Consider the following 22,907-nt stretch of genomic DNA (forward strand, 5'->3'; position numbering starts at 1 on the left):
ATTGAACTAAAGATCATCAAGATTAACATTTTGACCAAGTTTCATTAAAATATGGTCATAAATGTGGCTTCTAGGGTGTTAACTAGTTTTTCCCTTAATCTGACCTAGTGACCTAGTTTTTGACCCCACATGACCAAGGATATAACTTGACCTAAAGATCATCAAGATTAACACTCTGGACAAGATTCATGAAGATACAGTCATAAATGTGGCTTCTAGATTGTTAACAAGCTTTACTTTGATTTGATTTGACCTGGTGACCTAGTTTTTGACCCCACCTGACCCAGACTGAAACTTGACCTAAAGATCTTCAAGATTAACATCCTGATCAAGTTTCATAAAGATATGGTCATAAATGTGGTCTCTTGAGTGTTCACTAGCTTTTCCTTTGATTTGACCTGGTGACCTAGTTTTTGACCCCATATAACCCAGATTCCAACTTGGCCTAAAGATCATCAAGATTAACATTCTGACAAAGTTTCATGAAGATACAGTCATAAATGTGGCCTCTAGAGTGTTAACAAGCTTTTCCTTTGATTTGACCTTGTGACCTAGTTTTTGACCCCACATAACACAGATTCGAACCTGACCTAGAGGTCATCAAGATAAACATTCTGATCAATTCCCATGAGTTTGAAACTTAAAATTAGGTATCTAGAGTGTAAACAAGCATTACCTTTGACTTGACCTGGTGACCTAGTTTATGATCCTACCTGACCCAGATTGAAACTTAACCTAAAGATCTTTAAGATTAATATTCCGATCAAGTTTCATTAGGATGTGGTCATAAATGGACAACCGCTCAAGTGATGACAATAACTCATCATTTTTTTTCAAAAAATCAGATGAGCTAAAAAACTAAGATTTTTCAAGATTTTCATAGTGACAAGGAACTTCATAGCTAAACATGACAATCCTTAACATAATGTACTTCTAAAGATCAATTTGCAAATCTATGATTACAAATGAGCAAAATTTGGTCTTACCAACGAGCAACATTTCCACTTACCAAGAACTTCACTGCTACATGAGGGACTTGAGGGCGTATAACTTGGCGTACCCTCTGTAAATTCTGTGTAAGTTGGAGTGGACTCGGACACACTGAGGGGTGAGTGTCGGACCTTCGTGCTACTTGAACCTCGTGACAGAGTTGTCTCCTCTTGTTGTGAGATTGTTTGGAAATATGAACGATCAGATCTGCATTAAATACAATTTTTTAATGAATTAATATTAGTAAATAGTACACTTTAAATAAGAAAATCAAAAACCATAATATGTACGTTAATATTAGGTTATTTAGCACTGTTCTGTACAAAATGGCAATACATCTGGCCATGTAACCATTGGAAGAAACATACTTGACGAGCCAATATGCTATTGCACTATTTTTTTTTCTTGAAGACAAGACAGCAAGTCCAAATAGTAATTACATGTTATATTGTACAAGGCAATGTTGAACAAGAGCTGTCTGATGACAGCGCGCTCAACTTTTCTCAGTGCTTGACTCTTGAATTAGAGCTTTGCTGGTAAAAACTTTATAAAACTTTAACCAAAAGTTTCCATAGTAACAGAGATATCTGACTTTATCAAAAACTTTAACCAATAGTGTTGGCCTCACCATCAGGCCGATGCTGGAGCAAGTGCAATAGCTCTACTTTTTCTTCAAAAAGTCAAGCTAAAAAAGACCCCATCATATGAAGTCTGCTACCATTTTGCTTGGTTTCGCAGATTCTCATATATAGCAAATTATGATTTTAAAACAGTAAAAACACTATGAAAAGAATAAAAACCTTTGTAATTCCTCTGACGATCTTATTACAGGTAATGGGGCAGTGGTTGCTCTATCAGGAGGTTTCGTAGCTTCTGAAAATGAGGGCGGGGGAGTAGCGCTGCCCATCAACAAATCTGGTCTAGCACCCATAGTACCTACAAGTACACAACTTATAATTCAATCATGCTCTAACTCATCATATTGCACTATATTTTTTTTTTACATTATAACATAAAATATCATGTTTTATTTTCATTGTTGTATTTTAATTATATTAAAACATGGTTCTGCTGTACAATATATGAGCCGTGCCATGAGAAAACCAACATAGTGGGTTTGCGACCAGCATGGATCCAGACCAGCCTGCGCATCCGCGCAGTCTGGTCAGGCTCCATGCTGTTCGCTTTTAAAGCCTATTGGAATTGGAGAAACTGTTAGCGAACAGCATGGATCCTGACCAGACTGCGCGGATGCGCAGGCTGGTCTGGATCCATGCTGGTCGCATACCCACTATGTTGGTTTTCCCATGGCACGGCTCATTTATGAAATACAGTAATTTCTAATATTTTGACAGATATTTACTACTCACTTTGTAAAGATCATACAAGAGTTCTTCACATACTTCCATTTTTGTAAATATAATGTTTGCTTGTTTCGAGTTTAACACGGTTTTTCAACAGTATTTCACTTCGTGTGATGCAGAAAGGTAATTAGTTTATAACTGTGATTTCCTATTGATTGAAATCCTCTTGAAACTTGTAAAATAATTGCTTAAATTTTGACAAAGCTAGCTGTTTCTGCAATTCGCCTGTTTATAAGATTTGGTATCAGTTGTATTTCACTGGTACAGCCAGTAAGTTCATACTCACATCGGAGAAATCTGGGCAGTTTTGATTGATTAAAAATGTTGGCAAAATTAGATTAAAGATAATGACCATGGACTGGTTATAATTTCTACAGACTGGGATAATTTCAATGGACTGGTTATAATTTCTGCAGACTGGAATAATTCACATGGACTGGTTATAATTTCTACAGACTGGAATAATTTACATGGACTGGTTATAATTTCTACAGACTGGAATGATTTACATGGACTGGTTATAGTTTCTACAGACTGGGATAATTTACATGGACTGGTTATAATTTCTGCAGACTGGAATAATTTACATGGACTGGTTATAATTTCTACAGACTGGAATAATTTACATGGACTGGTTATAATTTCTACAGACTGGGATAATTTACATAGACTGGGCATACATTACCTGGAATATGTTCTCTATCCTCGTTCATACTAGATGACCTTGGACCACGTTCACCGGGTTTTCTTTTAGAGGGAGAATGCTTTAATGCTGAAATATTACAAAAAAACTGTTTATATATACATTAACTCCATCCTAACATAAAGCTCATAATAATTCTAAGTGATCTTAAATTTTCTTATAAAATATTTAATCTTTACAAAAATAAGTCTTTTTCTCAAAAATTTAAATAGCATTTTTACGTGTTTTACACAACAAAACATAGTACATATTTCTGGGATGATACATTATGACAAGTGCAAATATGATCTTCGGTTCAAATATGTAATGAATAGGTGAACACAGTGCAAAAAGTAACAATAGGAAATGTTTATTTGATGGGTACAGTATTTGCCATGAGTCATAAAAGCTCCCATGCAGACTTTGCTGTAATAAAGTCAGACACATATGCAATACGACAGAATACAGGGTGTGTGTAAAGTTGATCTCCATCAGTGCCAGAACAGAACCTTCAGTAAAACCACAGTTGCTATATTATATTTCTGTTCTAGTAAATCTATAAAATTCTGGAGAAAACAACGTCTTTTGATCTTTAAGATTATTGTATTTCAGTAAGGTCTTTATATACATCCCTGGGGACCAAATTTTCATGGGTTTCATTGCAACAACAATAATGAGCCGCACCATGAGAAAACCAACATAGTGGGTTTGCAACCAGCATGGATCCAGACCAGCTTGCGCATCCGCACAGTCTGGTCAGGATCCATGCTGTTCGCTAAAAGTTTCTCTAATTGCAATAGGCTTTGAAAGCGAACAGCATGGATCCGCGCAGGCTGGTCTGGATCCATAGTGGTCGCAAACCCACTATGTTGGTTTTCTCATGGCGCGGCTCATATAATTATTATGACGACCAAACAAAATTTACATACTTTATCTGTAAAATCTATAACCACAAATTTATGTCCTAATGAAACAGCAATTCTGGCTTAAATCGAGAAGATCTATGCCAAAACGATTTTACAGAAGTCAATATCTGATAAGGAACAAGAGGACCATGATGGTCCTGAATCGCTCACCTATCCCCACATGACCCAGTGTTGAACTGAGTACGACGTTGTTATTTCTATTATTTGACATAGTGACCTAGTTTTTGACCACATGTGACCTAGATATCATCAAGATAAAAATTCTGATCAATTTTCATGAAGATCCATTGAAAAATATGACCTCTAGAGAGGTCACAAGGTTTTTCTATTATTTGACCTAATGACCTAGTTTCTGAAGGCACGTGACCCACTTCTGAATGTGACCTAGATATCATCAAGGTGAACATTCTCACCAATTTTCATGAAGATCTCCTGAAAAACATGGCCTCTAGAGAGGTCACAAGGTTTTCCTATTTTTCGACCTACTGACCTAGTTTTTCACCGCACATGACCCAGTTACAAACTTGACCTAGATATCATCAAGCTGAACACTCTCACCAATTTTCATGAAGATCCATTCAGAAACATGGCCTCTAGAGAGGTCACAAGGTTTTTCTATTTTTAGACCTACTGACCTAGTTTTTGACCGCACGTGACCCAGTTTCGAACTTGACCTAGATATCATCAAGAGGAACATTTTGATCAATTTTCATGAAGATCCATTGAGAAACATGGCCTCTAGAGACGTCACAAGGTTTTTCTATTTTTAGACCTACTGACCTAGTTTTTGATCGCACGTAACCCAGTTTCAAAACTGACCTAGATATCATCAAGGGGAACATTCTCACCAATTTTCATGAAGATCCATTGAGAAATATGGCCTCTAGAGAGGTCACAAGGTTTTTCTATTTTTAGACCTACTGACCTAGTTTTTGACCGCACGTGACCCAGTTTCGAACTTGACCTAGATATCATCAAGGTGAACATTCTGACCAATTTTCATGAAGATCCATTGAGAAATATGGCCTCTAAAGAGATCACAAGGTTTTTCTATTTTTAGACCTACTGACCTAGTTTTTGACCCCACGTGACCCAGTTTCGAAACTGACCTAGATATTATCAAGGTGAACATTCTGACCAAATTTCATGAAGATCCATTGAGAAATATGGCCTCTAGAGAGGTCACAAGGTTTTTCTATTTTTAGACCTACTGACCTAGTTTTTGACCGCACGTGACCCAGTTTCGAACTTGACCTAGATATCATCAAGGTGAACATTCTGACTAATTTTCATGAAGATCCATTGAGAAATATGGCCTCTAGAGAGGTCACAAGGTTTTTCTATTTTTAGACCTACTGACCTAGTTTTTGACCCCACGTGACCCAGTTTCAAACTTGACCTAGATATCATCAAGGTGAACATTCTGACCAATTTTCATGAAGATCTCATGAAAATATGGCCTCTAGAGAGGTCACAAGGTTTTTCTATTTTTAGACCTACTGACCTAGTTTTTGACCGCACGTGACCCAGTTTCGAACTTGACCTAGATATCATCAAGATGAACATTCTGACCAACTTTCATAAAGATCCCATGAAAAATGTGACCTCTAGAGTGGTCACAAGCAAAAGTTTACGCACGCACGAACGCACGGACGGACAGACGGACGACGGACACCACGCGATCACAAAAGCTCACCTTGTCACTTTGTGACAGGTGAGCTAAAAATGGGTCAAACTTTTCAAACACCCTGTACCCTGCAGCATATAATAGAACGCCATTTATGAAAATACAGCCAAAAAACATGCACACAATGGTATTTTCTAGGACACAATATATCAAATAAATAAAAGAAGAATCAACTGGTATATCAAACATGCTTAATGAAAACCCAATACAAAATTTATGACTCAAAAAGACTGGATAAAAATTCAAGCTCATCATGAACATTAAATATCAAAATCAATTAAATGGAAGATTCCTATCACGAACAAAGGACAAACATATAAGCTTCAGTGAAAACGAAACATGTGACACCTGACATGTATGTAATAAACAAACACCTCCCTTGGCAACATAACATGGCAACACAAATAAACGCAACTTTAAGGGAACAAAAAGTATTAAACATGAAAATGTTGACGTTCTATAAACTTTCAGCAGCATCATTGAATGAGTGTGAGGGTATGGGGCAGGATTTGGCTGAAAGGGAAAAGATAATACAATTCAGATAATTAATTTAGGGGATAGAATCAGCAGTGTAAGGGGATTGGACTGAATTAAACTGTAAGGGAATGAGATATAAAACTTCAGATAATGGACATAACGGGAACATGACATTAGTGTAAAGGAAACAGGATATCAAACTTTAGAGAGAAAGTGTTTAGGAAACAAGATATCTGTGTAAAGGAAACAGGATATCAATTTTAGAGAGTAAGTGTTTCGGGAACAAGATGTCTGTGTAAAGGAAACAAGATATCAAACTTCAGACAGTAAATGTCAGGAAACAGGATAGCAAAATTTTGAGAGTAAGTGTTAAGGAACAAGACATCTGTGTAAAGGAGACAGGATATCAAACTTCAGACAATAAGTGTAAGGAAACAGGATAACAAACTTTAGAGACAGGATATCAAATTTTGGAGTGTAAGTGTTAGGGGACAAGACATCAGTGTAAGGAAACAGGATAGCAAATTTTAGAGAGTAAGAGTTAAGAACAAGACATCAGCGTAAGGAAACAGGACAGCAAATTTTAGATGGTAATAGTTCTAGAAACAAGACATCTGTGTAAGGAAACAGGATAGCAAAGTTTGGAGAATACGTGTTAGGGAACAAGACATCTGTATAAGGAAACAGAATAGCAAATTTAAGAGAGTAAGTGTGAGGAAACAGGACATCAGTGTAAAGGTTTCAGACAGTAAGTGTAACAGGACATCAGTGTAAAGGTTTCAGATAGTAAGTGTAACAGGACATCAGTATAATGGGAACATGACAAACAAGAGCTGTCTCCATAGGATGACACATGCCCCCAATGGCACTTTGAATGAATAGTTAGAGCCGATGTTAGAGTTTTGACCTATGGACCTGGGTCTTGCGCGCGACATGTCGTCTTACTGTGGTACACATTCATGCCCAATAATTTTAAAATCCATGCATGAATGACAAAGATATGGACCGGACACGCCCATCAATGCACTATCATGAAATATGACCTTTAACGTCTAAGTGTGACCTTGACCTTTGAGCTACGGACCTGGGTCTTGCGCGCGACACATCGTCTTACTGTGGTACACATTCTTGCCAAGTTATTTGAAAATCCATCCATCGATGACAAAGATATGGACCAGACACCCCATCAATGCACTATCCTTTAACGTCTAAGTGTGACCTTGACCTTTGAGTTACGGACCTGGGTCTTGCGCACGACATGTCGTCTTACTGTGGTACACATTCATGCCAAGTTATTTGAAAATCCATCCATCGATGACAAAGATATGGACCGGACACGCCCATCAATGCACTATCCTTTAATGTCTAAGTGTGACCTTGACCTTTGAGCTACGGGCCTGGGTCTTGCGCGCGACACGTCGTCTTACTGTGTTACATATTCATGCCAAGTTATTTGAAAATCCATCCATCGATGACAAAGATATGGACCGGACACGAAAATTGCAGACAGACTGACGGACCGACAGACCGTTCAAAAACTATATGCCTCCCTTCAGGGGCATAAAAACTTTAGATAGTATATAGGAACAAGACATCAGCGACCTTAACCACTTGGACACGGAGGCCCCCATATGTGTTTTTAGATATTAAACTGCAAGAAATGAATATAAAGAAACAAGACAGGACCCAAACAAATATAAGCTTCAAAATACATGTACATCAAACTTTTTCCAGTGTAGCTATGAAAATGTGCAACATTTAAAACATAACATGTCTTACAATGAAAAAATAGAAAAAAAGTACAACAAGAGGGCCATGATGGCCCTATATCGCTCACCTGTTATCATTGCACTTGAGGACAAGAAGGTCCTCAGAAAAAATATCTAAGTCCAAAGGACAGGAACAACAAAGGAAAGAAATTTAACCAAAAAGAAAAAAAAAAATTCTTACAAGGTACAGATATGTCAAAATACACCTAAAAATTGGAGGTACCATCCATGTTGTACCACAGAAAAGTGGTCTCGGTTTTTCCCTACGGCCAATAATAAAAAAGTTACTAAAAATAAGCTATTTATATTAACGTAAAAGGGAAGTAATTAAAAAAAAAATTATTGTAAGTGAACAACAGAAGGATCTGCCAAATAAATCTGTTGACATAAATGAAATTTCAGATCAGTATCTTCATTAGTTACAGAGATATACCCATTTTAATTTGAAATAAAGGGAGGTAATTTGACATAAAATCAGTCCATAGTTATCTACCCTGATTGACTCAGTCCAACTAATGATAATAATGAAATTTCAAATAAGTCCTATAAATACTTACTGATATAAATCCATTTTGACTACAATCAGGGGAGGTAATCAGATATAAAATAACTCTGGAACCTACAATTGGATCTGATTTGTCATGGAATCCAAGATTTATTGTTGTTGAAGATATTTTGGAAGTTTGTATCAAATAAAACCATAAATGAAGTCTCTATATGGCTGCAAAAGCCAAAATAGCTAATTTTGGACCTTCAAGGGGCCATAACTCTGGAACCCATGAAGGAATCTGGCCAGTTCAAGAAAGGAATCAAGATCTTGTGGTGATACAAGTTGTGTGCCAGTTTGGTTAAAATCAAATCATAAATGAAGTTGCTATTGTGCAGACAAGGTCAAAATAGCTAATTTTGGCCCTTTCAGGGGCCATAACTCTGGAACCCATTATGGGATCTGGCCGGTTCAACAAAGGAACTGAGATCTTATGGCAACACAAGTTTTGTGCAAGTTTGATTAAATTCAAATCATAAATGAAGCTGCTATTGTGCAGACAAGGTCAAAATAGCTAATTCTGGCCCTTTCAGGGGCCATAACTCTGGAACCCATAATGGAATCTAGCCAGTTCAAGAAAGGAACCAAGATCTTATAGTGATACAAGTTGTGTGCCAGTTTGGTTAAAATCAAATCATAAATGAAGCTGCTATTGTGCAGACAAGGTCAAAATAGCTTATTCTGGCCCTTTCAGGGGCCATAACTCTGGAACCCATAATGGGATCTGGCCAGTTCAAGAAAGGAACCAAGATCTTAAGGTGATACAAGTTGTGTGCCAGTTTGGTAAAAATCAAATCATAAATAAAGCTGCTATTGTGCAGACAAGGTCAAAATAGCTGATTTTGGCCCTTTCAGGGGCCATAACTCTGGAACCCATAATGGGATCTGGCCAGTTCAAGAAAGGAACCGAGATCTTATGGTGATACAAGTTGTGTGCAAGTTTGGTTAAAATAAAATCATAAATGAAACCACTATCGTGCAGACAAGAAATTGTTGACGGACGGACGGACGCACGCACGGACACACGACGGACGAAGGGTGATCACAAAAGCTCACCTTGTCACTATGTGACAGGTGAGCTAAAAACAGAAATGTTTCATGTATAAAAACTGAAGAAACAAACTGATAAAAAGCATTTATGTGTCGAACTGTGGTTTAAAACTGCTGTGTTTCACCAGGAACTTCAAATTCATGAATTTTAAATTTTACAGAAAAAAAAAAACACCAAAACAAATGGGAGGTAAACTCGAGCCCTGGAAATCAGTTAACTATAAATTAACAGAAATTCATCCCCCATGAAAATCTGATTTCACTGAAAGCAAAATGAAACTGTCTCCTTGGAAACACAGCATAGCAACCACTACTGTACATATCTGGTGCATCACAACCAAAATATACAAAACTTCTACTATTCACTGACCTTGACCTTGAAGAAAGAAGGAAAATATAAAACACTTAATGAATAAACATGCTTAACATTGCTCAAACTACATCATTACATTATACAGTCAAAATTTGTTTTCTTTCTTCTTTTACAATATTTCAACATAGTCATTCAGCAGCTTTTTCCTGACCTGTGTGGGCTATCTTATCTATGCAGGGAATCAATATTCAGCAGGTTATTCCTGACCTGTGTGGGCCATCTTATCTATGCAGGGGACCAATATTTCGCAGCTTATTCCTGACCTGTGTGGGCCATCTTATCTATGCAGGCGACCAATATTTCGCAGCTTATTCCTGACCTGTGTGGGCCATCTTATCTATGCAGGGGACCAATATTTCGCAGCTTATTCCTGACCTGTGTGGGCCATCTTATCTATGCAGGGGGCCAGTATCTAGCAGCTTATTCCAGAGTTGTGTAGGCCGTCTTTCCTTTGCAGGGTGCAGGGACCAGCATTCAAAGAATTATTCATGACCTGTTTATGCTGCCTTATCTATATATAGGCCAGTATTCAGTAGGTTATTCGTGGCCTGAATACTAGGCTGTCCAACCATATACATGGGCCAATAAAAACATGGGCCAATATACAGTAGGTTATTCATGAACTGTGTAGGCCATCATATCTATACATGGGCCAGTATTCATTTGTTTATTTCTGACCTGTATAGGCTATCTTACCTATATGTGAGCTCGTACTTGGCAGCTTATTCATGACTTTTATAGACTGTCTTACCTATGCAGGGGCCAGTATTCTGCCAATTATTATTGACCTTTGAATGCTGCCTTTACTTTGCAGGCGCCAGTAGTTAGAGACTTGTTCACAACATGTGTAAACTGTTCTATCGACACAGGGGCCAGTATTTAGCAGTTTATTACAACCTGCCTTGAAGGGTTTGTATCTCTCTTTCTTGTTTTCAGTCTAAGTTTCAAAACTGTGATAGATTCAGATCCTCCATCAATGCATAAAAGTATGGGTGAATGCCTACTGCAGCATATATAAAAAATATCACCTGAATATACCCAACATACATGATCATGTTCACTTGTCTTTACACAAAACATGACTATATTCAATTTTGGTGTAAAAAATGATATAATCTGACACTGTGCATGAATGGAATGAACAAAAATACATGATCTTAATAAAGAGTCAATCATAAATGTAGTGACTTCACAGTGTTACCAAAAAAAAAAAAAAATCAACTAGAAAATTGATCTCTGCATAACTGGTTTCAAAGCATGAATGGTTTCCAAGATCCAATTTTGACTGCTATGAAATTAGAATTAGAGATCAAATTTTGACTGCTATAAAATAGACTTTTGAGATCAAATTTGAGGTGACTGGATATGAGTTAAAATATTACTGCTATGAAAATGGACTCTGAGATCAAATTTTGACTGCTATAAAAACGTAATTAGAGATCAGATTTTGACTGCTATAAAAACGTAATTAGAAATCAAATTCTGACTGCTATGAAGGTGGAATTTGAGATCAAATTATGACTGCTATGAAGGTGGAATTGAGATCAAATTTTGAATACTATGAAGGTGAATTTTGAGTTAAAATTTTGAATGCTATAAAGGTGGACTTTGAGATCAAAATTTGACTACTGTAAAAATGGAATTCAGGTTCAAAATTTGACAGATATGAAAATGGAATCTGAGATCAAATTTTCTATGCTATGATGGTGGAATTTGAGAACAAATTTTGACTGCTATGAAGGTGGACTTTGAGATCAAAATTTAACTGCTATAAAAACAGAATTGAAGATCAAAATTTGACTGCTATGATGGTGGAATTTGAGATCAAATTTTGAATGCTTCATTATGAAGGTGGAATTTGAGATCAAAATTTGACTGCTACAAAAATGGAATTAAAGATCAAATTTTGACTGCATGAACATATCAAGCTGATCGTACATTCTACAACTGAGGAATCCACAAAAAAAATATGTAAAAATAAGTTCTGTCTCATGCCTTAACATTACTGGAATTTCAAGGGAAATAGTCTCAGCTGCATACAACTTTGGACCATTTATATGCTGCATCTATGTGATATGGTAGGCATAATCTGTATGGCTATTACCTTTTCTTCTCGCCAGATAACGAATATCCTGTGAACTGCTAAATTTCTAAAATGTACTGGTCCATCATTCAATCTGGGCAATACCACTTATTATTCAAAGGGATTTTCAATGTAAATTTATTGACTGAATAGCAAACAGTACAGACCATGATCAGCCTGTACAGATGTGCAGGCTGATCTTGGTCTGCACTGGTCGCAAAGACAGAATCACTTGCCGCCAGCAGGCTGAAGATTATATGTAAAGTGATGTGTGCTAGTTTGAATATTTAGTTATTACCATACCAAGAAATATAATGTTGATTATGATGATGAAAATTAAAAATGTTTCTATAAACAGTTGAATTCTTTTGTAGTTTTTAATTTTACCTTTCTCTTAAGACCATCAAATCTCATTCAAAAACAATCCTATTCATTTTGCTATAAAACAAAGAAGGCTGAAAACAGTGAATTAATGTACAACAATTAACTGTTCTGACATCACAATTATTATGGCAAAGCGTCAAACAGCATAGCGGCGCGCTGGAAAAGAAACCGATTGAAAACCGGCAAATATTTAATGAATGTCACCAAGGATGTACTTAAAAGTCCTTGATAACGTGTTAGAATCGAAATAATATATCTTATTTTGTGATTTGCTCTTGTTGTATAAAATCATTGTTTGTCGTTCAGATGCGTATTATTTTATCACTCGGACTGCGCCCTCGTGATATAATTCCTTCTCATCTGAACTCCAATGATTTATTCCGTGACAAATCGCTAAATGAGATATATTATTTCTTAATTATAATCATGAAAATGGAAAACCTTTTGAATCTATATTGGTGAGTGGCAAGTGATTTGAAGTCAGTGACTTTAACAACTTGGCCATAGAAGCCTGTGTTATATTGTCAAATGTTGCATATTTCCCTTAAAGGAACAAATATTGCATTTTCACCTTAAATCCTAAAAATATTTTATTTCATCACCCTCAGTATGGTAAAACATGCCTAGAAACTTACAATATTTACGAAAAAAAATATTCAATTAATATTACAGGAAAAATGTTGTCAAAAAGCAAGAAAAAAGCTTAACATAATGTTGTCCAGCCAAAATACAATGTAGCCAGCCAAAACAAAACATTGTCCAGCCATACTGAATATCAGGCAACTCATGCTGCGTAGTCAATATCTGGTACTGTTATATAAAATAATGTTCTGACTACATGTCACAGTTAAAAAACATAAACTTGTTCAGCACTATTCACTTAGCCCTGTCCTCCCCACCAATTTCTTACACTAACTTATAATGGGCACACACAAGCTTCAATCATAATTATTTTTTCTTAAAAAACTGAGCAGAAAGTCACAACTAGCTATGGCTATGACTACAGAGGTCACAACTTATTCAGTGTTGCCTCTATTAAGGAGGTTCTGCATGTCTGGGTCAATTTTTTCTTTAACTTCGTGTGTTCAAACCTTCAGAATACACCCCAAAAATCTGTCAATAAAAAGGTTACAGTCTATAGTTGGATTTTTGTTCACCTAAATGGAAAAATTTCAACCTCAGGGACATAATTAATCCCTTCATAGCACCATAACAACTACCTCAGTAAAAATATTTTTATCCTTGTTTTTCATTCCTAGAGAAATATGTACAAATGCTCGGACTGCTGCCAGACTTTTCACTGACTACTATCACCTTATTTTGCTGGCCTATCGGTCCTATACAGCCAAACAATCTACACAATTATTTTTCATTTTTCGAAAAATCAAGGAACTTAACCTCAAGATGAATTGACAGTTGCTCCCTTTAAAATAATACTAAACTACAATAAACAATTACAGATTACCATCTTCAAAAAACTAAGTACAGAAAAATTAAAGTGTTATTTGAAACATTTCCGCTGTCAATTAGCACAAGCAAATCTCTTTAAAAGTTACTAAATTACTAAACTATTTCACTACAGATGTGAGAAGGCGTCAGTATAAAATAATATTTAAATAAATGTGTTCTAAGACCTAATTTTGATATAGTAAGGGTCTGCTGTGGTTGCATTATAAAATAAACTTCAAAAAGAAAAAAAAAACATTATCAAAAATGCATTTTACCAAATCAATAGCAGCGATGAATATGTAAAAAAGCAAAATGTCTGCAAAAAGGCTAATATAGGTCAAACATGGCGGATAAATATATGGGGGTCTTCAACAATGGTGCATTCAAAACTTTATAAAAAAATCTAAGAGAAAGAAACACTGTTAACAACATAGCCAGGCAAAACTTACAGCGTCGAAATGTCTTAGCTTTAAGATAAACATTGTAAACGATGTAATTTCAGCTGAAAATATTCTGACTCAGTGAAAAAATAGTCAGACTAAGAGAAAAAAGTAGTCTGACTCTGAGAAAAAGTAGTCCGACACAGACAAAAAGAAGTCCCACTCAAAGAAAAAGTAGTCCCACTCAAGAGAAAAAGTAGTCCAAATTTTGTGAAACCAAGTGAACTCATTCAAATGTTTACATATCTACATGACGCATATTCAATGGCAGATTTCATAGCAAACTCCACCTTATTATTTCATAGGCTCATTTACAATAAACTTACAAAAATAATCTTTATTTATCTGTAAACTACTTGGTTTTTCCCCCCTACAAAACTGACTGAAAAATCCATAAAAAAAAACTGCCAGCTTTAGAGTAACTGTACATTTCTTTTAAGTTTCATAGCGAAAACTTCAACCAATTTTTGGTATTATGGCAAGTGTATTACTTCACTGCATTAAGTTCATTCATAATAACAACCCACATACATTTTAATGGCGCTTTGTTAAATTAATAACCATGTTAAATAACTCAATTTTATGGATAAAAGTTTAAAAATAAGTATTTATCTGCTTCCAAGATTATAAAATCAAGTTTGGAGACCAGTGTCATTACTGAAGCTCGTCATTGGTCTATTTCTAAACTGAGCTCAGAATTGACCAATCAGACGCCTTAGTTATCAGACTGGTTTCCAACCTCTGACCTGGGTTTCATTAAACATGGCAGATTGGATGAGAAAAATAAAATAAAATAACATTAGCACTCAAAAAAAAAACTAAATTAACTTAAGAAGTATTCATCTGAGCAAATATGTGCAAAAACCAATGTTACAGCTTTGAGACCAGTAACGATCCAAGATTAGTCTGCATATCCGTGCAGTCTGTCCTGGATCCATACTGTATGCTTATCAGTTACATAAAAGTACTGGAATTGATAAAAGAACATTATGGATGTGCATAGACCTTGATCTTTGTTGACTGCAAAGCTCTAACACAGGTTTTCGCACTGTGGCTTTTGTTTTTATGTACCTTCATCAGGTATTATCAAAATAATGCAAATTTGAAGGAGAAAGTGGCAAAATGCATTGGTATCATTATAACAAAGCCATGGTAAGAGAGAAATTGAAGGGTTTTTGTATAGGTTGGTCAACCGGTGTTTTACCGTTAGAACCTTTAAAATCGCCTATCCCCATCCACGTGTGACCACCTACATATAACAGAAACAAGAACAGTAACTCCATCCTACACAAAATATTTCTTTTCATTGGATTCACCTAAAACAAATGTTTAAAGAATTCATAGCAGTAAAAAATGTAGAAAAATAACTTATTTTGAGTCCCAGAATGTGAAATAAAATATTATTGGTTAGTAACATACAAGTTAAAGTACAACATTATCAAACCTAAGAAAAGAAATAATCAAACTGAAACAAATCTAATTAAAACTCTTTCATTTCTAAATTTACCTCAAAACGTTTGAGCCGCGCCATGAGAAAACCAACATAGTGAGTTTGCGACCAGCATGGATCCAGACCAATCTGCGCATCCGCACAGTCTGGTCAAGATCCATGCTGTTCGCAAACTGTTTCTCTAATAGCTTTGAAAGTGAACAGCATGGATCCTGACCAAACTGTGTGGATGTGCAGGCTGGTCTGGATCCATGCTGGTCACAAACATAATATGTTGGTTTTCTCATGGCATGGCTCAATTTGATTAGCAAAGGGAGGTAGTCCATGTAGACTGTCCTACTAACTAAGCTGTCAGCTCTTGTACCAGCTTTCATAAATAATATAAAAATAATTAATGCACATTTAAATTTGATATGATAGGTAACAGTTCCCCTCTTTAAATATTCTCTTGTCATTTACCTTATGTACCCTTAATTAATGAAATGAACTCTTCTATATATATATATATATTCCCTTGTTATTTAGCATGTATACCCTTATTCCACAAAATTAACTCTTCTGTTCTGCTTACTGAGGACTGTAGAGGTGTCAGGTATATAAATATCTTAACACTGAGTGCTATCAATATAGATAAAACCAAATATCGAACCAAAGTGCATTATAATATGCAAAGAATAATTTTCTTAAATGTCTTTGAACTTGTGAGAAATCGTCAAAAAAGACGTTAAATGTAGAAGTGTACGATTTAAACATAGAAACGTAGAGTCAAGATGCCCTTGAAATCTCCAGCAATGAAAGATACATATAATAGACAATACCTAGTCCAACAAGTTTCCGAAATCGTTGGGTCGCTTTGAAAGTGGGCTGCTCCACTTGTATACAAAATATACCAATTAAAAAATATGTATGTAATGCCAGTATATCTTAAGAATTTATAAAATATGCAAACATATGAAAAATTGAAGGTTGTCACTAGATTTTAGATTTACTATTATATAATGTTAGCTAAAAATAGCATGTAAAATAATCTATGATTATAAGTAAAATGTTTATAACCTACAGAGTGTATGATACAGCAATAAAAAAGAAATATAATTTTACATTTGTCATATATAATGTAGGAGGAGCCTATTATAACTTTGTCAAGTATATAAAAAATAATTGGGGCAATGATGTTCAAGAAATCTGGTGCTTGAAAAAATGAGGATTTTTTTCATCCCATATGTCTGGATTGATTTTCAGACGCTGAAAAAATACTAGCACTGAAACTTTGGAATTCAGTATAAGAAACATGGAAGCATTTAACAAGAAAAGGTAATAAATAAATGACCATCTGCATTAAAATTTACTAGATGTGTTATTCTACTAGATCTACTGGCCTTCAATGAATTACGAAGGTAAAATCTGCACATTTTATTCCTTCTAGAATTTTTTTTTTTTTTTTCAAATTTCTTTTGAAGTGAATTTTTTTTTATAACGACTTAAAACAAATCTTCAGAATTGATAAGAAAACATTACTACATGATTCAGATCATGTGTTTTGTAAACCAATATATATCTTTGCCGTTAGGCACAAGCAATGTGTGGTCAATATTTCACTGTATTAACATAGTGAAGCAAAGTGTGTACAAAATAGAAGGCTTTAACACTTCATTAACAAAATTTCATCAAAATAATAATTTTACAGGCAAAGATATTTCTTTTGTTGGACTTAAGAGTCACATCGACATACTGTAGGTCATACGGCACCTTCGCAGGCAAAGATATACATTGGTTTAGAATAACCTTAACCACAGACATTACATATACCCTTTCCCAGTAAGAAGAAGCATTTAAATCCAGCTATGTGAAACAAAAGGAGGGATTTTATTTTCCCAGGAATTCCCAGGATATACTTACGTGATGGTGCCTTTTTGAACACTGTGTTTGTGAAGAATTTCTGGAATCGTTCTGCATAAAAACTAGGCCTTGTCACTGATATAGTGTCCTGTAAAAAGTAGAAGAATATGTCCTTAATCTAATGAATTTTTATAATGAACTTATCCATCTTTCAATTTGGTCAGTACCATTAACTGCTAAAAGGGGTGCTCACCAAAAAGATACTGACTGAATGGCAAACAGTGTAGATCTTGATTAGACTGCACTGATTTGCAGGCTGATCATGATCTACACTGGTCTCAAAGGCAGACTCGATTGTGTCCAGCATAAGGGTTCAAATCCCTTCTTGTACAGGTATAGTTTTGTTGGGTATAATATTGCACAAACACGAAGGTCATACAGCGACTTTCCAGCTTTGATGATGGAGCAAGACTCTAGGTGCCCCTCCATGCATTATTTCATCACTAGCAGACACTTGGGTAGAACCACCGACCTTCTGTAAGCCAGCTAGATGGCATCCTCACATTAGTGAGGGAGCATGTGATTCTAAATCAGAAAACTTAAGTGCTTAGCTATGGAGGCCCCTTTACAGATATATATTGCACTAAGAGACCACACAGGTGGCCCCTAAACAGAAGTTCTAAGTTAATTTATATAAAATAAGAAGCAAAAAAATCGAAACTGTGAAACTCCATTGGAGATAACGAAATATCAAAATAACCAGTCGATTTTGGACTGTGTATTCAAACTTGCTTACCCCATCAGCAATCATGGATTTGAATGTATGTTCAAACTTCTTCCTGAACCTATAACACTGGAGAATATCTATAATACCGAGGTAGAGTAAAAGTCTGTCACCCTTCGCGTTCTTAGCCGGGATACCTCCGGGTCTGAAATATAGACAATGTAATTAGTGGCCTGTTACATTGGAGAACATCTAATCTTGGCTTTTTTTCTGCAATAGTAACATTAGCCTCCTAAGAAAATTTCTTTCAAATTATGTAGTGTTTCTGTGAAATTTATCAGTTTTCTTCTTCTTTGCGCATATACCAGGCCCCTTCCCTCTTAGTAACAACAATCTCTGATAATTTCAGAAGAAAACTAAAAATCTGTCACCCTGCAACACTTGAGGATATATGTTATACAAAGGTAATCAGTTACAAGACATGGTCTGACATGTTCTAAAATGTCCAAAAAACAACAACTTTTATCATTTGATGCAAGTAAGAAAATTCAGACAGAATGTTTTTTTTGCTTTTCAAAAATACACTAAGAGTTTATGGCATGCATGATTAAACAACAATATGTGGGTGTTACACATTGTGATTACCCAGCAATCACAGACAATTACACGGTATGATCACCTAGCAATTACACATTGTGATCACCTTGCAATCACAGACAATTATACATATGATCACCTAGCAATTACACATTGTGATCACTTAGCAATTACACATTGTGATCACATGGCAAATACCCATTGTGATCACCTCGCAATTACACATTGTGATCACCTCGCAATTACACATTGTGATCACCTTGCAATCACAGACAATTACACATTGTGATCACCTTGCAATTAGGGACAGTTACACACTGATTATCCTGCAATCTGAAAGATAACACATTGTGATCACCCAGCAATCAAGGACAGTTACTCACTGTGACCACACTGCAATCCAAACAATTACACATTGTAATCATCCTGCAGTCATGAACAATTACACAATGCGATCACCTGCAATCAGGGAAATTTACACACCCTACAAATTTTAAAGTCAATGTCAGAACATAAAAAATATTTTTAGAACTTACGGAATGTCATCATCATCAAACTCCTCTAACATATCACGTACTTCTGCCTGTATAGATTCCATTGGTGTGGAATACTGTGTCACCTTGGTTCTCATTGACTTCCCTCGCGCCAGACCAACTGAAGAAAACAAGGAGCTATCTAATGCACATGCTACATATAGTATTTCTGACTGTAGATTCAATTCTGTTACTGGTTTGTCTGGAGAAATGTTTATACTTTCAGTGTTTTACCACTTGCGTACTTTTCAGCAATTTTTCCCCTGTTTACTTCACAATATACTTCACTTACTTCCCAGGTTTATACCGATCACTTATATCCCAGCTATCTCACTTACTTCTTGGAATTACACTACTCACTTGTTAGCATTAACTCCTCACTAACTTCCAAGTACCATCCCCAACTTTACTTCCCAGCATTATCCTCCTCACTCACTTCCCAGCATTATCCTCCTCACTCACTTCCCAGCATTATCCTCCTCACTCACTCACTTCCCAGCATTATCTTCCTCACTCACTTCCCAGCATTATCTTCCTCACTCACTTCCCAGCAATATCTTCCTCACTCACTTCTCAGCATTATCCCCCTTACTCACTTCCCAGCATTATCCTCCTCACTCACTTCCAAGCATTATCTTTCTCACTCACTTCCCAGCATTATCCTCCTCACTCACTTATACTACCAACTCACTTCCCACATTTCAGCCCCACACATATTTCCCCTAATTAAACTCCTCGCATACTTCCCTGCATTACTACCACTCACTTATTTAGTACCAACTCCCTAACATTTTACCTCTCACTTACTTCCCCCATAATACTCTTCACTTCCCCCATTATACTCCTTATTTCCCTGCATTACTACCATTCACTTATTTCCCAGATTAATAACCCCACACTTACTTCCCAGCATTATAAGCTCTCTCACTTACTTCCCAGCATTATAAGCCCTCTCACTTACTTCCCAGCATTATAAGCCCTCCCACTTACTTCCCAGCATTATAAGCCCTCCCACTTACTTCCCAGCATTATAAGCCCTCCCACTTACTTCCCAGCATTATAAGCCCTCCCACTTACTTCCCAGCATTATAAGCCCTCCCACTTACTTCCCAGCATTATAAGCCCTCTCACTTACTTCCCAGCATTATAAGCCCTCTCACTTACTTCCCAGCATTATAAGCCCTCTCACTTACTTCCCAGCATTATAAGCTCTCTCACTTACTTCCCAGCATTATAAGCCCTCTCACTTACTTCCCAGCATTATAAGCTCTCTCACTTACTTCCCAGCATTATAAGCCCTCTCACTTACTTCCTAGGATTATATAACATATTTATCCCTGTATCAGCTGTTACTTCAGCAATTTAAAGTAAATACAATTGTAGGCGAGATATCAAGATTATAAAGCTCCTTTAAATCTATAGTACTACAAAAAAGTATTGTAACCTATGAAAGTATTCACAATGAATTATAGGTGGTAACCTTGCCTGCCAGATTACTGTACAATGACACCATAATACCCACTTATTTTGTCCTTTATAGAAAGGAATCTCTAAGTGTTGTGCAGTTGTAGTTCTATAAGTGTAACTTAAAATCGTATATATATAGTCTATAGAGACAGAATGACACCCAATTATAAATGCATTGCCATAAAATTGATCACTACTACAATGTCATGTATGGAATAGAAACATATATATGGAATAGAGAGTATCAATTATTACCATATGTATGGAATGGAGACTATCAATTATTAATGTATGTAAGGAACAGAGACTATCAATTATAACCATATTTATGGAACAGAGACTATCAATTATTACCATATTTATGGAATAGAGACTATCAATTATTACCAATTATTACCATATTTATGGAATAGAGACTATCAATTATTACCATATTTATGGAATAGAGACTATCAATTATTACCATATGTATGGAATAGAGACTATCAATTATTGCCATATATATGGAATAGAGTATCAAATATTACCATATATATGGAATAGAGACTATCAATTATTACCACATGTATGTATGGAATAGAGACTATCAATTATTACCATATGTATGGAATAGAGAGTATCAATTATTACCATATATATATAGAATAGAGACTATCAATTATTACCATATTTATGGAATAGAGACTATCAATTATTACCATATGTATGGAATAGAGACTATCAATTATTACCATATTTATGGAATAGAGACTATCAATTATTACCATATGTATGGAATAGAGACTATCAATTATTACCATATGTATGGAATAGAGACTATCAATTTATTACCATATATATATATGGAATAGAGACTATCAATTATTACCATATTTATGGAATAGAGACTATCAATTATTACCATATGTATGGAATAGAGACTATCAATTATTGCCATATATATGGAATAGAGACTATCAATTATTACCATATGTATGGAATAGAGACTATCAATTATTACCATATATATATGGAATAGAGACTATCAATTATTACCATATTTATGGAATAGAGACTATCAATTATTACCATATGTATGGAATAGAGACTATCAATTATTGCCATATATATGGAATAGAGTATCAATTATTACCATATATATGGAATAGAGACTATCAATTATTACCATATTAATGGAACAGAGACTATCAATTATAACCATATGTATGTATGGAATAGAGACTATCAATTATTACCATATGTGGAATAGAGACTATCATTTATTACTATATCGTATGTATGGAATAGAGACTATAATTTATTACCATATGTATGGAATAGAGACTATTGATTTTGACCATATGTATGGAATAGAGACTATCAATTATTACCATATTTATGGAACAGAGACTATCAATTATAACCGTAAGTATGGAATAGAGACTATCAATTATTACCATATGTATGGAATAGAGACTATCAATTATTACTGTATGTACGAATAGAGACTATCAATTATTACTGTATGTACGGAATAGAGACTATCATTTATTACCATATGTATGGAATAGAGACTATCAGTTATTACCATATGTATGGAATAGAGACTATCAATTATTACCACATGTATGGAATAGTGACTATTAATTATTACCATATATATGGAAGAGAGACTATCAATTATTACCGTATATATTGAATAGAGACAGTTACTATACCAGATTGTAAACTGATAACTACCACATATATAAAGGAATACAGACAGGATTAAATAATGTTTTAAACTGATTGCTATTACACATAACAAGAGCTGTCCGTAAGACAGCCAAGCTCGACTATTCGAAATATTGTCCCAGAAGCAGGAAAATATTACCCAAAAAGGTTAAATATTAAAAGAGTTTTAAGTTCAAAAGGGGGCATAATTTGGCCAAAATGCATATCAGTTATGGGACTTGGTGCTATCAACTAGTTTTATAACCCCTAAGGCACATGTGAAGTTTTAATTCAATATCTGCATTAGTTTTGGAGATAGAAACTCGCATGTAAAACTTTAACCAGAATTTTCAAAGTCCAAAAGGGGGCATAATTTGCCCAAAA

General features: G+C 35.4%; 1 protein-coding gene across 1 annotated transcript in view; it reads right to left on the reverse strand.

Annotated features, from left to right (window-relative positions):
• Nucleotides 1-959: 959 nt before the first annotated feature.
• Nucleotides 960-22,907, reverse strand: part of LOC123543127 (phosphatidylinositol 4-phosphate 5-kinase type-1 alpha-like) — a 33,910-nt gene continuing 11,962 nt past the window's right edge. Inside the window, exons 11-18 of the mRNA XM_053532033.1 lie at nt 19,368-19,485; nt 18,307-18,439; nt 17,571-17,658; nt 16,490-16,543; nt 15,426-15,470; nt 3,040-3,126; nt 1,791-1,926; nt 960-1,197 (exon numbers count right to left, since the gene is read on the reverse strand). Coding sequence (XP_053388008.1) covers nt 960-1,197; nt 1,791-1,926; nt 3,040-3,126; nt 15,426-15,470; nt 16,490-16,543; nt 17,571-17,658; nt 18,307-18,439; nt 19,368-19,485 — 899 coding nt within the window. The remainder of the gene's footprint in view (nt 1,198-1,790; nt 1,927-3,039; nt 3,127-15,425; nt 15,471-16,489; nt 16,544-17,570; nt 17,659-18,306; nt 18,440-19,367; nt 19,486-22,907) is intronic.

The sequence above is a fragment of the Mercenaria mercenaria genome, chromosome 19 (genome assembly GCF_021730395.1).
Source record: "Mercenaria mercenaria strain notata chromosome 19, MADL_Memer_1, whole genome shotgun sequence".
NCBI lineage: Eukaryota > Metazoa > Mollusca > Bivalvia > Venerida > Veneridae > Mercenaria > Mercenaria mercenaria.